This window comes from Trachemys scripta, chromosome 7 (genome assembly GCF_013100865.1).
Source record: "Trachemys scripta elegans isolate TJP31775 chromosome 7, CAS_Tse_1.0, whole genome shotgun sequence".
Lineage (NCBI taxonomy): Eukaryota > Metazoa > Chordata > Testudines > Emydidae > Trachemys > Trachemys scripta.
In genome coordinates, this window is record NC_048304.1 from 93,211,078 (window position 1) to 93,226,122 (window position 15,045).

At 39.0% G+C, this 15,045-nt stretch overlaps 1 protein-coding gene across 3 annotated transcripts in view; it reads right to left on the reverse strand.

The window, feature by feature from the left end:
* Nucleotides 1-2,469: 2,469 nt before the first annotated feature.
* Nucleotides 2,470-15,045, reverse strand: part of HTR7 (5-hydroxytryptamine receptor 7) — a 55,800-nt gene continuing 43,224 nt past the window's right edge. The window contains exons 3-4 of one of the 3 annotated variants that reach the window (XM_034777210.1): nucleotides 5,707-5,731; nucleotides 2,470-4,249 (exon numbers count right to left, since the gene is read on the reverse strand). In XM_034777210.1, the coding sequence (XP_034633101.1) occupies nucleotides 4,238-4,249; nucleotides 5,707-5,731 (37 nt within the window). In that variant the 3' untranslated portion in view covers nucleotides 2,470-4,237. Of the gene's footprint in view, nucleotides 4,250-5,706; nucleotides 5,732-10,431; nucleotides 10,950-15,045 lie in introns of those variants that run through there. The other 2 variants (XM_034777209.1, XM_034777208.1) reach the window with 2 other exon arrangements.

The window sequence follows — 15,045 nt, forward strand, 5'->3', positions numbered from 1 at the left end:
TCTGGTTTTGAAGTTTTTTTGTTGGAGTATTGCGACTTTGAGATCTGTAATTGTGTGACCAGGGAGGTTGAAGTCTTCTCCGGCTGATTTTTGAATGTTATAATTCTTGACGGCAGATTTGTGTCCATTTATTCTTTTGCATAGAGACTGTCTGGTTTTAAACAATGTACATGGCAGAGGGGCATTGCTGGCACATGATGGCATATATCACATTGGTAGATGTGCAGGCTTCCGGTATAGGATAGTGTTTATGTGACCATCGCTTATTAGCACTGTAGTGTCCCGGAAGTGGATCTCTTGTGTGGACTGGTCCAGGCTGAGGTTGATGGTGGAATGGAAATAGTTGAAATCATGGTGGAATTCCTCAAGGGCTTCTTTTCCATGGGTCCAGATGATGAAGATATCATCAATGTAGCGCAAGTAGAGTAGGAGCGTTAAGGGACGAGAGCTGAAGAAGCGTTGTTCTAAGTCAGCCATAAAAATGATGGTATACTATGGGGCCATGCGGGTACCCATAGCAGTGCTGCTGACTTGAAGGTAGACATTGTCCCCAAATGTGAAATAGTTGTGGGTGAAAGTGTAAAGGGGCTTTTTTTTAGATGGGAAAGAAATTGAAAGAGGCATGAGCCTAACATTGCATCGTAACATCTTATATTTTTTGTATGTACTTAAACTGGGAGTTCTCCCAGAAGCCTAAGGGAGTTAGGCACTCTAATCAAATTAATATTTATGAGGATTTGGTTACTTAACTCCCCTAGATGCCTTTGAAAACCCCAACCTTATTTGTTGGTTCATTTGTATTTTTGGCATATCCAAAAGTGACTACTGACCATGAGTTCCTCCCATTTTTGTGTGTGTGCCCAACTTCAGACATCGAAAAAGAACCTAATTTTCATAGGTTTCAGAGTAGCAGCCATGTTAGTCTGTATCCGCAAAAAGAACAGGAGTACTTGTGGCACCTTAGAGACTAACAAATTTATTAGAGCATAAGCTTTCGTGGACTACAGCCCACTTCTTCGGATGCATCCACGAAAGCTTATGCTCTAATAAATTTGTTAGTCTCTAAGGTGCCACAAGTACTCCTGTTCTTTTTGCTAATTTTCATAGTGCAAGTGCTCAGCATTTTTGAAAATCAGGCCCCTTTAAGGTGGCTTAAGTTCACCCACACATATCAGTGTAACCTCTCAGAATTCAAATTCGGACCATTACTCCACAAATCATCCATGACCACAAAAACTAACAGAATAATTATACTCTACACTAAACTTCAGCTATTTTACAAGTTATCTAGAGCTAGGGTGACCAGATGTCCCGATTTTATTGGGACAGTCCCAATTTTGGGGTCTTTTTTTAATATAGGCTCCTATTACCACCCACCCCAGTCCTGATTTTTCACATTTGCTGTCTGGCCACCCTATCTAGAGCTAATATTAGAAGGTGAAATACTAATATGAGAAAGGAAAAGCAGCAAAGACTCCTTTTTTGTTAAGGCACAGATGTTGGAGCCAGAAACCCTGAGTTCTATTTCTGGCTTTGCTACAGCCTTGGACAGATCACTTAAACCCTTACTCTACTCATGTGGCAAATGAGGATAATACCAGCCCACCTTACATGAGGCTTAATTTAATGTTTGTAAAGCACTTGGAGAACTGCAGATGGAAGGCATCAGAGAAGTGCCAAGTGTCATTTTATGCAGATGATCAAATTACCCATTGGCATTTTTGTACACTCCTTTTCTTACCCTGTCGCATGTTGTGCACATGATTTAATTAATGTATTCTAGGTGTGTAGGTACTTAAGGGAAGCCTTGATCACTCCTTAGCAAAGTAAGCTCTGCCATCTACTGCTCAGTATGGCAGGAGATGGGATTGTAGGAAGGCCACAGCTGGAATAATGAGCTCTGTATTGCATGATAAAATATCAGTATATTATGATTTCCAGTAACCCAGATGTATTGTTTAGTTGATTGACTGTTGTTGGATGGTGATGATGATAATGATAAGGTGTGGAACTGTAACCTACTATGACGCAATACTCTCCACCAGCTCTCCCATGCTGGGGATAGGGAAATGCCAAACTTGGCTCACTGTACGTACTCTATTTGATATTCTTCTTCTTAGAATAAATACCAGTAGTATGACCTACATTATTTTTCTAAGGGATCATTGTTCTAATTTAAGAAAGAGATGGAAATTCAGGCTGGATTTTTAAAAGCACTAATGGCTGTTAGGCAGGTGCCTGTCATTTCAGCCTCTTAAAATCTGTTAGACAAAATGAGAACAAAATCATTGGCTGAAGCAACACAATGATATTATAGATTTGTACTGCTTGTGTTTTCACGGGCAATGTTGGTCCAAAAGCATTTAGCACCTATTCCCTCATTGTAGCTCCCCATCCACCAGTTTGTTGAAGCATTCCTTGCTTCTTACCCCTCAGATAACATTTCTCTTACAACATTTACAAATAGAATATATTTTTGATTAAATTTAATGTCACAATATTTACAATGAATTTCACAGAAAATTGTAATACTAGTACATATTACAAAAATTCATTTAAATAATAGATCTAATAATGTACAATTATTCTATTAAATCTGAAGTTAAGGTTTTGGTACGACTTTATCTAAAAGGAAAGCGTGACATTCCACTTTGTTCTGAATACAGGTGCTTCAGTGTCTGTGAAGTAGCTAAACACATCAGAGTTAAAAACTAGCTTTAGAATATTACAGATGTCCTTTTGCATTCTGTTTTGCATTTACTGAAGAAAAAATAATCTTCAGGCTTTTGCTTTTACTGTCACTTATGTGAGTCCCTCTTCTCCCTTAAATCTTCTATCCTTAGTTCTATCTGTTGCACCCTGTTCTGATCTGACTTTAATCAGAGTAATTCCACTGAAATCGATACCATTGTAACTGATCAGAATTTGGTCCATTGAGTACTTACAATAAACTTTCTCACATTAAATATTTAAGGATTAACAAAACTTTTATCACTGACATGTTTGAATTTTGTACAGATCTATTTGTTCTCACTATGTACCTCTTGGGAAATCCAAGTGAATTACCAAAGGCACTTATTTTATTTAAAATGTGGGGTTCACAGTGACTAATAATCCTATTGATGAGGTACTGAATGGAGTCCTGGTGACTTTTAATACAGTGACAATGGCTACTCTGGTAATTGATTATCATCAGTACAACAGCATACGCCCCCATGAAATTCAACTGAACAGATGCGATTCAAAGTAACAAGGGTGCTTTTATATATATTCTTCGGAAACAGATAGCACACAAGAGACTGTTGAAATCCTCCCACCTTTTATGCAGTTAATTGAATGAAGAGAGATCCTAGTTTCGATATATATTCTGATACATCAAAAATCACCACTTAGAAAGGACATAAATTAACCTTTTGTTGTGTAAAATATATACATCCTGCTCTTGTCTCTTGGATTTAGTCATAATAAAATCCATGAGATGCATTTTTACTGAAAGGTCTGAGACAACCAACAAATTATGCTCCATTTTTATCTTAAAGACCAACCACCACCTGTGTCAAAGATATAGAACTAGACAAGGCTTTCGCCATTTAGTACCAAAGGGCCACTTTTTAAAAAAATCAGCCTTTTATTGTTGCCTTTCTGGATTTTAGCTCAGACACACAGAACATTTTCAACACAAGGCTTGAAAGCATCTACATTGCTACCATTTGCTTGAAAAATATCTTTTTGTAGTAAAACAAAATACATTCTGTATCACCGGTGATCCCTGATTATTAATAGCAATGTTGTAACCCACAAGCATGAGAAACATAAATGAATGCTCTCTTCTGTTTACATTGATTGATAAAGGTGCAGATCTGTACAATGTCTTGTCTTTCTGGATTTCAGTTGATTTCTCTCCCCTCAAGCGTCAAACTGCTTATTGCTAAAATGATTTGGCTTTCTCAAACAGAAAACTATTTTCATTTGTACACAATAGCAATTGTCCCACTAATAAATGAGAGATGTCACCATTTCCATGAGAAATACATTAAATACAATGCATCAAGCTCATTGATTTTTATTTTATTTTTTAAGCATTCCCATTCAAAGAAGTTTAAGTGCATTTCATAACCCCTCCATTTCTTCTCAGGCTAAATCTTCATTACTTTTCCTTCCCCAGTCGTGCCTTGGCCATATCTGATTACTTCGCTGTGCATTTGGTCATAAGTCATGACTCTTTTTTCTTGAGTAATCAGAGTTTTTCCTGTTTTAAGAAAAAATACACAACCCACAATGAATTAGATAGGAAACTGTAACAGCATCCCCTACAGGGCCTGATCCAACTCCCATTTAAATCAACGGAAAGCCTCCTGTTGACCTTGATGGGAACTGGATTAGGCTTATAAAGAATTAGAGCTCTTTCCCAGAAGTTCAGCACAAAACTTGAGGCCCAAAGAAGTGGGTGGCTAAGGTCACCTTTGTGCTTGCCCAATTCCAGGCTTCTATGAGGGCTAAAAAGGCCCTTAGCATAATTTGGACAACCCTAAGGTACAGCAGCCCAAAAACTAATGAAGCAGCATCTGCTAAAGCCCTCCCCTGGCCTACCCCTCTACTCTCTGGTCATACACCAAGCCCCACAGCCTATGTCAGGACTTGTGGAGGGGGTCTCATAAGATAACCTGTGGTTGTCCTGGCTCAGTTCTTATGACAGGAGAATTTCCCAGGCACAAAAGCTGAGTAAAGGGGCCATAGCAGGATGGAGAATCCCTCCCTTGATTTTGCACAGTGACCTTTATCCACATAACTTCTGCAAAAACAACTTCACACCCAACATTTGTCGACAAAATAATGTCACATTTTATCTTAGCTGCAACATTGTCCCATTAATGATCATTGGAGCCAAATCCTGCTCCCTCCTCTGATGCTGTAGAGAAACTCAACCCAGTGGAACTAGTGCTGTTCTGCTATGGAAAAGGAAGCGGGGGTCATCAGTCTCTGCACATATCAGAGTTCTGTTCCATGGGGGCTTCCTGCACCCCAGCCAGCAAGGATTTGGGGGCTTGACCCTGCAAGATGCTGAGCTCTCTGGCCCTGAAACTTAATCAGATGAGTAATTTCACTGAATTCAAAATCAAGTTCTTTGTGGAGAATGGTAGCAGATCTGTGACTACATAGATCCACCAATCATTCTGTCCCACAGGATGAGTCTTTCCTCAGCCCCTTAGACATTGTGTTGAGATCCAGGATTTGGCACTAATGCAAAAAAACAAACAAACAAACAAAAAACATGAGTTCAACAGTAAGGCTGAAAATTAAAAACTGAAACAGCTGAGAATTTCTGAGTTTAGTTTGCATGACAGCCTAAACTCAACTCCCTCAGCATGCCATAGGCATAGTGGTACCTTTGAGCCTGAGCAGAGCCCTTTTTCATGTGACTACTCCTACTGAAATCAATGGGATTATTCACATCAGCACAGGCTGCAGGAGCAGGCCTTTAACAGTCAATCATTTCATTAACTCTCAAGTATTTCAGCACATGAACCCACCCTAGCAAACAGGAAATAAATTGAACAAAAGGAGGCACTTCCTGGAGACCAACAAAGGATAACACAAGAAAAGCAATTTTACAGTGGGATACAATGCAAAAATAGATTTCAAACAAGTTTATTCCCATTGTTAGTTAAAATGAGAAGACATAAGCAATTAATTGTAAAGACTAACCAGATAATCATATCCAAGGTCAAAACTAGATATGGAGGAATGAAATAATCAAAAATAGGTTAAGTTTCATTTATTTATATATCTCTATATATTTAAATAAAAATAATATTCAGGGTCTGCTTTAGTTGAATTCACATGCCTAAGGAAGTTTTCTATTTTTTATCTGCTTATATATTGCATAAATCTGAAATGAATACAACTTGTAGGACCAAATATTTGCCCTCAGAGATGCACACTCACTTAAGTCAATAGGAGTGACTTCAGATATTCCTGGTTCTGTTGATCTTTATTTGTGGATATGGTGGGTGAGAGAGAGAGAGAAAATTTGGAGTAAGTTATATATGCTCTGTGTGAAACAGAGAGAAAATCTGGAATAACAAAGATACTGTAGATTGACTCTCCTAATTCTAAATTTGATTTTATGGTTGAAAGTTAGAAACCCTTATCGGTACTTTCATAGTGTTTGCTATATTAAATGCCTGTTTATGGCAGTTTTTAAAAAGAGAAATCTAAATCAATGTCTGTGTATGAAACAGTCCTGCAATCCATGCCTAGCTGAAAAGAACTCCAATGGTTAATGAATAATGGGATCTGCCAATTCTATGTATACAATCAGTGATCCGTAAGTTCTCTCTCATGCTGTTTGACTTCCATGACATGTTTAAAGTCCTAACCTATCAGTGTTGATATCAGGCCTCCCAGGTGCAACCCTTAAGAGGGGCAGCAAAGAACTTGTGTAGGCCCTAGAGAATCAATCCCAACCATTCAAGACAAATCACTCCTCGGGATAAATTCATGCTAAGGTAAGATTCTACAGAAAATTCCCAAATCTCTTAGTAGACTACTAAACCATAGTGACTGCCAGGCTTCCATTAAGCATACTTTAACTAATCAGTCTTCACTAACAAAATCAAGGGGGGAGGAGGGATAGCTCAGTGGTTTGAGCATTGGCCTGCTAAACCCAGGGTTGTGAGTTCAATCCTTGAGGGGGCCACTTAGGGATCTAGGGCAAAATCAGTACTTGGTCCTGCTAGTGAAGGCAGAGGGCTGGACTCGATGACCTTTCAGGGTCCCTTCCAGTTCTATGAGATAGGTTTAGGTTTATCTCCATAAACAAAAAAATCTTTTCTCTAGTGGAGGCAAATCAATCTATTTATCATAGGTAGGTGTGTAGCTGTAGTATTTACATGCTTTCCAGGAAAGGACAATTGTTCCCTTGTGTGTATCCACCTCTATATTTCTATATAGTGTCCAATCACTGTAATACTTAGAGACTTGGGATAATTCACATGATTGGAATACTGGTATAGAAGGGTACAGCTTGTTCAGGAAGGACAGACAGGAAAAAAAAGGGGAGGAAGTGTTGGCTTGTATATCGAAGACATATAAACTTGCACTGAGACAAAAGTGGGAGGCAGACCTGTTGAAAGTGTCTGGGTAAGGATAAAAGGCATAAAAACAAGATTGATGTCATGGATATGGATCTACTATAGATCACCTAGCCAGGAAGAAGAGGTGGATAAGGCTTTTTTTTAAAAAACAACTAAAACAAAATCATCCAAAGCACAGGACTCGGTGGTTATTGGGGACTTCAACTACGCAGACATCTGTTGAAAAGATAATACAGCAGAAAAGAGATTATCCAACAAGTTCTTGGAATGCATTCAAGATAACTTTTTATTGCAGAAGGTGGAGAAAAAACCAAGAGGAAAGGCTGTTCTACATTTGATTCTAACAGATAAGGAGGACCTGGTTGAGAATTTGAAAATGGAAGGGAGCTTACATGAAAGTGATCATGAAAAGATAAGAGTTCATAATTCTAAGGAATGGTAGGAGGGAAAACAGCAGAAAAAAGACAATGGACTTCAAGATGGTAAACTTTAGCAAACTCAGAGAACTGGTAGGGATGATCCTTGGGAAGCAAGTCCAGGGGAAAAAAGAGATCAGGAGAGTTGGCAGTTTTTTAAAGAGACATTATTAAGGACACAAGAGCAAACTACCCTAGTGCAGAGGAAAGATAGGAAGTATGGTTAGAGACCACCATGACTTATCCAGGAGATCTTCAATGATGTGAAACAAAAAAAGTCCTACAAAAAATGGAAACTAGGTCAAATTACGAAGGATGAATATATTAAAAAAAATAAACATAAGCATATAGGGACAAAATTAGAAAGGCCAAGGCACAAAATGAGATTAAACTAGCTAGAGGCATAAAGGTAACAAGAAAACATTTGACAAATACATTAGCTGCAAGAGGAAGACCAAGGACAAGGTAGGCCCATTACTCAATGACATGGGAAAGACAATAACAGAAAATGCCGCAATGTCAGAAATTTTAAATGCCTTTTTTGTTTCAATTTTCGCCAAAAAGGTTAGTAGTGATCAGATAACTAACATAGGGAACATAAGTGTAAATGGGGTAGGATCTGAGGCTAAAATAGGAAAAGAACAAGATAAGAATTACTTAGACAAGTTAGGGCCTGACAAAATATATCCCAGAATATTTAAGGAACTGGCTGAAGAGCTCTCTGAGCTATTAGCGATTATCTTTGAGAAGGCATGGAGGACATGAGAGATCCCAGAGGACTGGAAAAGGGCCTATCAAAAAAGGGGAATAGGATAACTCAGGGACTTATAGAGCAGTATAATTAACTTTGATACCCAGAAAGATAATGGAGCAAATATTCAATCAATCAATGTGTAAGCACCTAGAAGATAATAAGGTGATAAGTAACAGTGAACATGGATTTGTCAAGAACAAATCATGTCAAACCAAACTAATATCCTTCTTTACAGGGTAACCAGCCTTGTGGTTAAGGGGGAAGCAGTATGACATATTGACTTTAGTAAGGCTTTGGATATCGTCTCATGTGACAGTCTCAAAAACAAACTAGGGAAATATAGCCTAGGCCAGTGTTTCTCAACCTTTTTGATACCAGGGACTAGCTTGCTGCCTTCCCAACTGTGTCAGGGAAATCTCAGGGAATGTTGCTGGCCCATGCACCAGTCATTGAGAACCACTGGTCTAGACATACCTATTCTAAAGTGGGTGCACAACTGGTTGGAAAACTGTCCTTGGAGTAGTTTTATCAATGGTTCACAGTCAAGTTGGAAGGGCATATTGACTGGGGTCCTGCAAAGATCTGTCCTGGGTCTATTTAATGTCTTTGTAAATCATTAGATAATGGCCTAGAGAGTACACTAATAAAGTCCGTGGATAATACCAAGCTGGGAGCAGTTGAAGGACAGGATGATTTTGACAAACTGGAGAAATAGTCTGGAGAAATTCTATGAAATAAATAGGATGAAATTCAACAAGGACAAATACAAATTACTGCACTTAGGAAGGAATCATCAATTGCACAAATGGGAAACGACTGCCTAGGAAGCATTACTGCAGAAAAGGATCTGGGAGTGCTAGTGGATCACAAACTAAATATGAGTCAGCAATGTAATACTGTTGCAAAAAAAACAAACCTCATTCTGGGGTGTATTCAGAGTATAGTAAGCAAGATACAAGAAGTAATTCTTCCACTCTACTCAGCACTGATAAGGGTGCCACTGGAGTATTGTGTCCAATTCTGGGCACCGCATGTCAGGAAAGATGTGGACAAATTGGAGAAAGTCCAGAGGACAGCAACAAAAATGATTAAAGGTCTAGAACTCCAGACCTAAGAGGAAAGACTGAAAAAAATGGGTGATTTTAGTTTGGAGAAGAGAAGACTAATTGGGGGACATAAAGAGGAGGATTAGGAAAAACTTCCTAACAACAAGCGTAGTTAAGCAGTGGAATAAATTAGTTAGGGAGGTTGGGGAATCGCCATCATTAGAGATTTTTAGGCAAATACTTGTCAGGACTGGTCTAGATAATACTTAGTCCTGCCTCAGTGCAGGACTAGATGATCTATCGAGGTCCCTTCCATTCCTACCTTTCTATGATCTCTATTTACTCGCCATGTTCTATAAGGCTGAGATACCACAAAATAACTTTTTTCCTTAGTATGTGTATCAAGCATATGTTTGTTCCCATTTTGTATGTATTTTTCTTGTGACTGAATGATCCCTATTACGGTATGAGAGTCCTCTTTTAAAATGCTGCTTGGCTCCATTATACAACTACTGATACCTAGCTCTTATAAAGCACTTTTCATCTGCAGATCCCAAAGCTCTTTACAAAGGGAATCAGTACCATTATCCCTTTTTTACAGACGGGGCTAAATTATTCTGTGTTTTAAGTTACTGAGTCTAGTCATTTGCATTCTGTTAATTCATGACAGACTTTAATACTTGCGCTCTTAGAAATAAGAGAACAAGTGTGTTACAGTGGCTCTCTCTTATGTAGAAAGAAAAAGTTAAACATACTGTAAACACCATTTTCTGGAACTAACAAGACCACACATAAGGAAAGCCCACACATCTGCGCTATTAAAAGAGAATTTTTGATATTTTATTGACTGAGTAGATGTAAAACTAAGAGCAAAATATTTATCCAGTCTGGTATGTCAATAGTTTATAACAATATAGTAGGTTTCCTCTCAGTGGGCTTTCTCTCTTCTGGAAACTTAGGTATTTCAATATGTATTTCTGATTCTGGCATTATTTATTCAATTAGAACTATATGTAAATCTATCATAAATGATAAATAATGATAATACTAATTTAAAAAGTCATAGCTTCACTAAGTCTTAAAATGTTTCCTACCTTGTCTATATATATATATATATATATCAGCATCCACAAGAAAGCAAAAAATCAGACTGCCTTTTGTCTACAGTGAGGGATGTCAGTCTGGGGGTTGTGAACATGTGTCATGGGATTGCAAACACTCTGTACTTCCCATACTGCTCAATGCGAAAGGGTCTTGGTTATTTGGGAGAGGGGCTGAAGGAGTTCCTGGTTTGAAAAAGGTTAAGAGCTACTAGTCTACCATTATTAAGATATATAGAAAATGAACATTGAAAAAAATTATAAACAAATTTCAATACATTTTCAATACATGAGAGGACAAAAAATGTACCAAACTCATGTGTGGCAATGACTATTTAGAGAAAAAAAATCAAGATAACAGCAATAAAGATACTATTAGCATGTACTTCTTGTACAAAAACCAATAGACAAAGAGAGATTTTCTTTTTAAAGAACAAGAAAAGAACCTAAGATCTACGGTGAGCTATGAACAGGATCTGCTGATAATTTTTTTCTTTGCTTTCCCTGAGAGAAGTTTATCTCTTGAGCAGTTTTTCCTGAAAGACAAGAAAAATCAAATAGAAAGTTAAGATGGTAGCTGTGCACAAAATAATTGGCGTCATTTTCAAGATTCCTTGGTATTCTGTGTCCTGCATTTTAGAATCTTAGTTGAACATCTCTAAATTTACCTCAACAGTGCTCTAGCAATGCTATGTTGAATAGTAAAAATAGTACCATGTTCTTTTATATATACTCGATGCTTGTTATACACCACAAAGCTAGAACATGAAAAGGGAGCAAAGAGATAAAACTTTGCAGTATAGATTTACTCATAGACACCCTTAACTCAATAACTGTCTGCAGTACATTTATTTCAGATTATTTGGCACATCTATGGCTCTGTGTGGTATTGGATAATAAAATAATATCTGGATAGGAAGAGAAAATGAGAAATTATTTTTATTTTGATCAAATGACCATAAAATGATAGATTGATCCTGGCTTTAAACTGTTAAAAATAACTTGGAAAAAAAAACAAATTATAATTCTTTCATTTCAAAGGCTCAACAACAGATCTCCACTTTCTGCTATTAATTGAATCCATCAGTTAATCAGAAGAGTGGTTAAACAAATAGGTCTTATATTGTGCTCTGACACTCACCAAACCCAGGTTCTGGTGGGCTGCTGGAGGTGGGAGGAAATCGAAACGAGTGGGATCTTGGTGTTTCCCAGTTGGCCCTGGCTCAGGTGGGGGTGGTCCTGGCTACTTAATGATCCCTAGTTATTGCTAGAGCACTCTAATTGTTGTTCCAAGTTTTTGGCCATGAAGGACTGTGCCTCAGGCTCAATGTCTGGTTGGGTTTCTGGGGATAGAGCTACACCGCAATGTAAGCCCAGGGTTAGTAGAACTTGAGTTAGCAGAGTCTGGGTTTGTAAACCTAGGGCTTGAGTGTCTATGCACATTTGTAACCCTAGGTTAAGAATTGTTGAATCCTGGGTCCCACCCTGAGTCTCCAGTGTCTACACTGCATTATGTGGGCCCGACTCCAACCAGCCATATCCCAGACTTCCTAGCACCCTCCCAAAATGTGGCTGCTGTAGCCCTGTTTGTGGTGCAGTGTTGGAAAACTTGACAGTCCAAGTGTAGGACACTTGTGGAGACTCCCAGAGCACGAGTCCAGTGGGGCTGCATCCAAAGAGCAAAGCCATAGGTAAAAACCTCACTTCTTCGGATGCATATAACTTGTTGATGCATCCGAAGAAGTGAAGTTTTTACCCATGAAAGCTTATGCCCAAATAAATCTGTTAGTCTTTAAGGGGCCACCAGACTCCTTGTTGTTTTTGTAGATACGGACTAACACGGCTACCCCCTGATACTTGAAAGCCATAGGGTTTGATCCCTGGTACCTGGCTTGACTGAGGCTCGGACCCTCCACCCCATGGGATCCTGGGCCAGAGACAGAGCTAGCACAATTTGTATGTGACTGGAAGGGGGGTTAGACTTGAGCCTGAGTTTGAACCCTGGGCTTATATTGCAGTGTAGACATACCCTGTGAGTCCTGAGAAAGTCTAACCATAGAGAACCTGCACAGATCAACCCTAAGCATAGAAATGCAACCTAGAGTGACTCCCCTGCTTTCCAGATCAGGATGTACAAGCCCCTGTCCATTAGGCAGGAGCCATGGAGAATGAAGGAGACTGAACAGTTCTGGGAGCAAGCAAGTCAGAATTTGTTGCTGGATACAATAATACATGAATTGCCTATGTACCTGGGCTTTGGTAATGGGACCTGGAAAACCTGAACCTCAAGCAGAATTCCATATCAACTATCTATATACTCCAGCTTTTGAGCTTAAAATGTAGTTCCTGCACACATTCTTGCAAGTAAAACTCATTTGCTGGAATGCACATGGAAAGTAAACACAAGAGTGGTTTACAAACAAAGCACTTTCACTTTCAAATTTAAGTAAATATTTGTGGATAAAGATTCCCATTACTTACACAACTTTAGTGTTAACTAAACAGAAACTACACTAATATGTTGCCTCAACAGGCACTGAAGAGATATCTAAGTTGTTAATTAAGGTTATCATTTCCTCTGGGATTTTTGGAACCTTGTGATTTACTAGATATCTTTTTCACAAAGCTAGTTAGTTAAAAGCAGTAAAGATAGTGAGAGAGCATTCTCAGGAGAAGGAAAGCATATCTTTGTTTCAGCCAAATTCCAAAACCATGGACCACATTCTGCTCTGTTATACCAGATACCTCGGTGTAAAAGAGGGCAGAATTTGGCCAACTTTTCCTTACAGCCAGAGATTATATAATTTTAACTAGGAAGGAATTCTGGAGCCCTAGGAGTGTGAATATAAATATGGGAAAGAGAATATTCCAGGAAATACAGGGAAGCGAATGAGCTTTCTAAGAAGAAATATTTGGCCACAAGGAGTAAACGGATGCTGTTTGGAACTTCCCCAGCCAAATAACTCCTGTTGCTGCATAGCTGGTTCAATAGTATGGGTATTGGTAAGAGACAAGTATATCCTATAGTGGGAGTGTTTACATTAGGAACATTTTAAAATCTTTCCTACCTAGTGGGAACATCCCCATTGTAGGTTACACTTTTGTTCTTCCAAGTTGCAGATGTGTACATCTACCATTTGTTCAGCTAAAATATGCTGTCAGTGGCAATATATATACTAGTCAGCTGTGGAGCAAGGGCTAGATGCAACTTCTAATGGCAGACCTCAACCCTTTTGAGATGGAACGCATGGACCTGCTTGATAAAGTGGCCACACCTCTCTGTAGAAATACTGACTGAGTGCTTACGTGAGTGAAAGGGCTCCTTCTGTACTTTTCTCCTCTCCAGCTTATGCTGCCCTGTGCTCCAGAGGACAAGATTGAACCTTTAGTATCAAATATAAAAATATTTTGTAAAGATTCCAAAACACCAACAAAATTAGCTTTTTACTTGGTATTTCAGAAGTCTTTCAGCCTTTCTGATTAACAAGAAGCTTTCTAAATACCTCCCAGATCCAGCAAGAATCCCCACACCTGAGGATCAGATTGCTGAAAAAACTTAAGCCATAATTCTCAGATGTGGGGACATAAAGCTGGATACTAAAGACACCTGCAGCTCCCATTGACTTCAGTATATTGATTTAGGTACTTAACTTTAGGCACTCCCCAGTTAAAAATAAACTGGCCTTAAATTGTGTAATCTTAAAACATATGTCTGGGCAGATGGGTGACCTCTGATGTCAAAATAATTCATTTCATGTTAGATATAAAAATTTATTTATGGCAACACCAGCCCCAGTACCATTCTGGGCCAAATTCTGCTCTCAGCACCCGTGCAGCTCCATTCATTTCACCGGGATGCAAATTAGATCAGTTCATGTCTCTGTCCTCAGATTCATGGGGGCTGCCCAGGTTGCCTCTAATTTTTTTTTCCGTATGAGGAACAAAAACAACTAGAGCTTAAATTTAAAACCCAGGAGTCCAATCTCTCCCACCCCCATTTTCTCCCCCAGGCTACGCTGCTTCCCTTTCTGTTCATCTTATTTATCATTCACATATTTTTTCATCTTCCTTCCCGTCCATTTACTAGCTGTCTTTCCTCATATATTTCTCTTATAACTTACATTCCTGGTACGCTCCTTGCCCCCTTTCATTTCCCTTTTCCTCTCTCCATCCTGTATAACCTCCCTTAACTTTCTGTCTGTCTGAGAGACAGATGTAATCTGTTTTAGGGTTTTGTACTAATGTTTATCACCACAGTAGAGACATATCTCTCTCACTCACATATATACCACTATCATTCACTACTTTCACTCTTTCCGTGGGAGGACGGGGTGCCTTGGGACACCCTTACTTCAGACAGAAGACAGTAGGTGGAGTGGGAGCCCTTAAGCCCCTTCTTCCAGCAGGAAGCAGATGCCTCCTGGCAAATAAAGGTCTCTTGAATGGCTCAAATGTAACTGTGCATGAAGCCTGCCAGCAGGGTGCACAGTGATGCATGTGAGCAAGGTAGTGAGGGAATATTGGTACACATCTATGTATCTGGTAAACATCAGCTACTGCCTGCAACCTTGTGCACTTCCAGTGATTTTACAAACTCTATACAAGAAGACTGGGACAAATTCTGCATTGGTG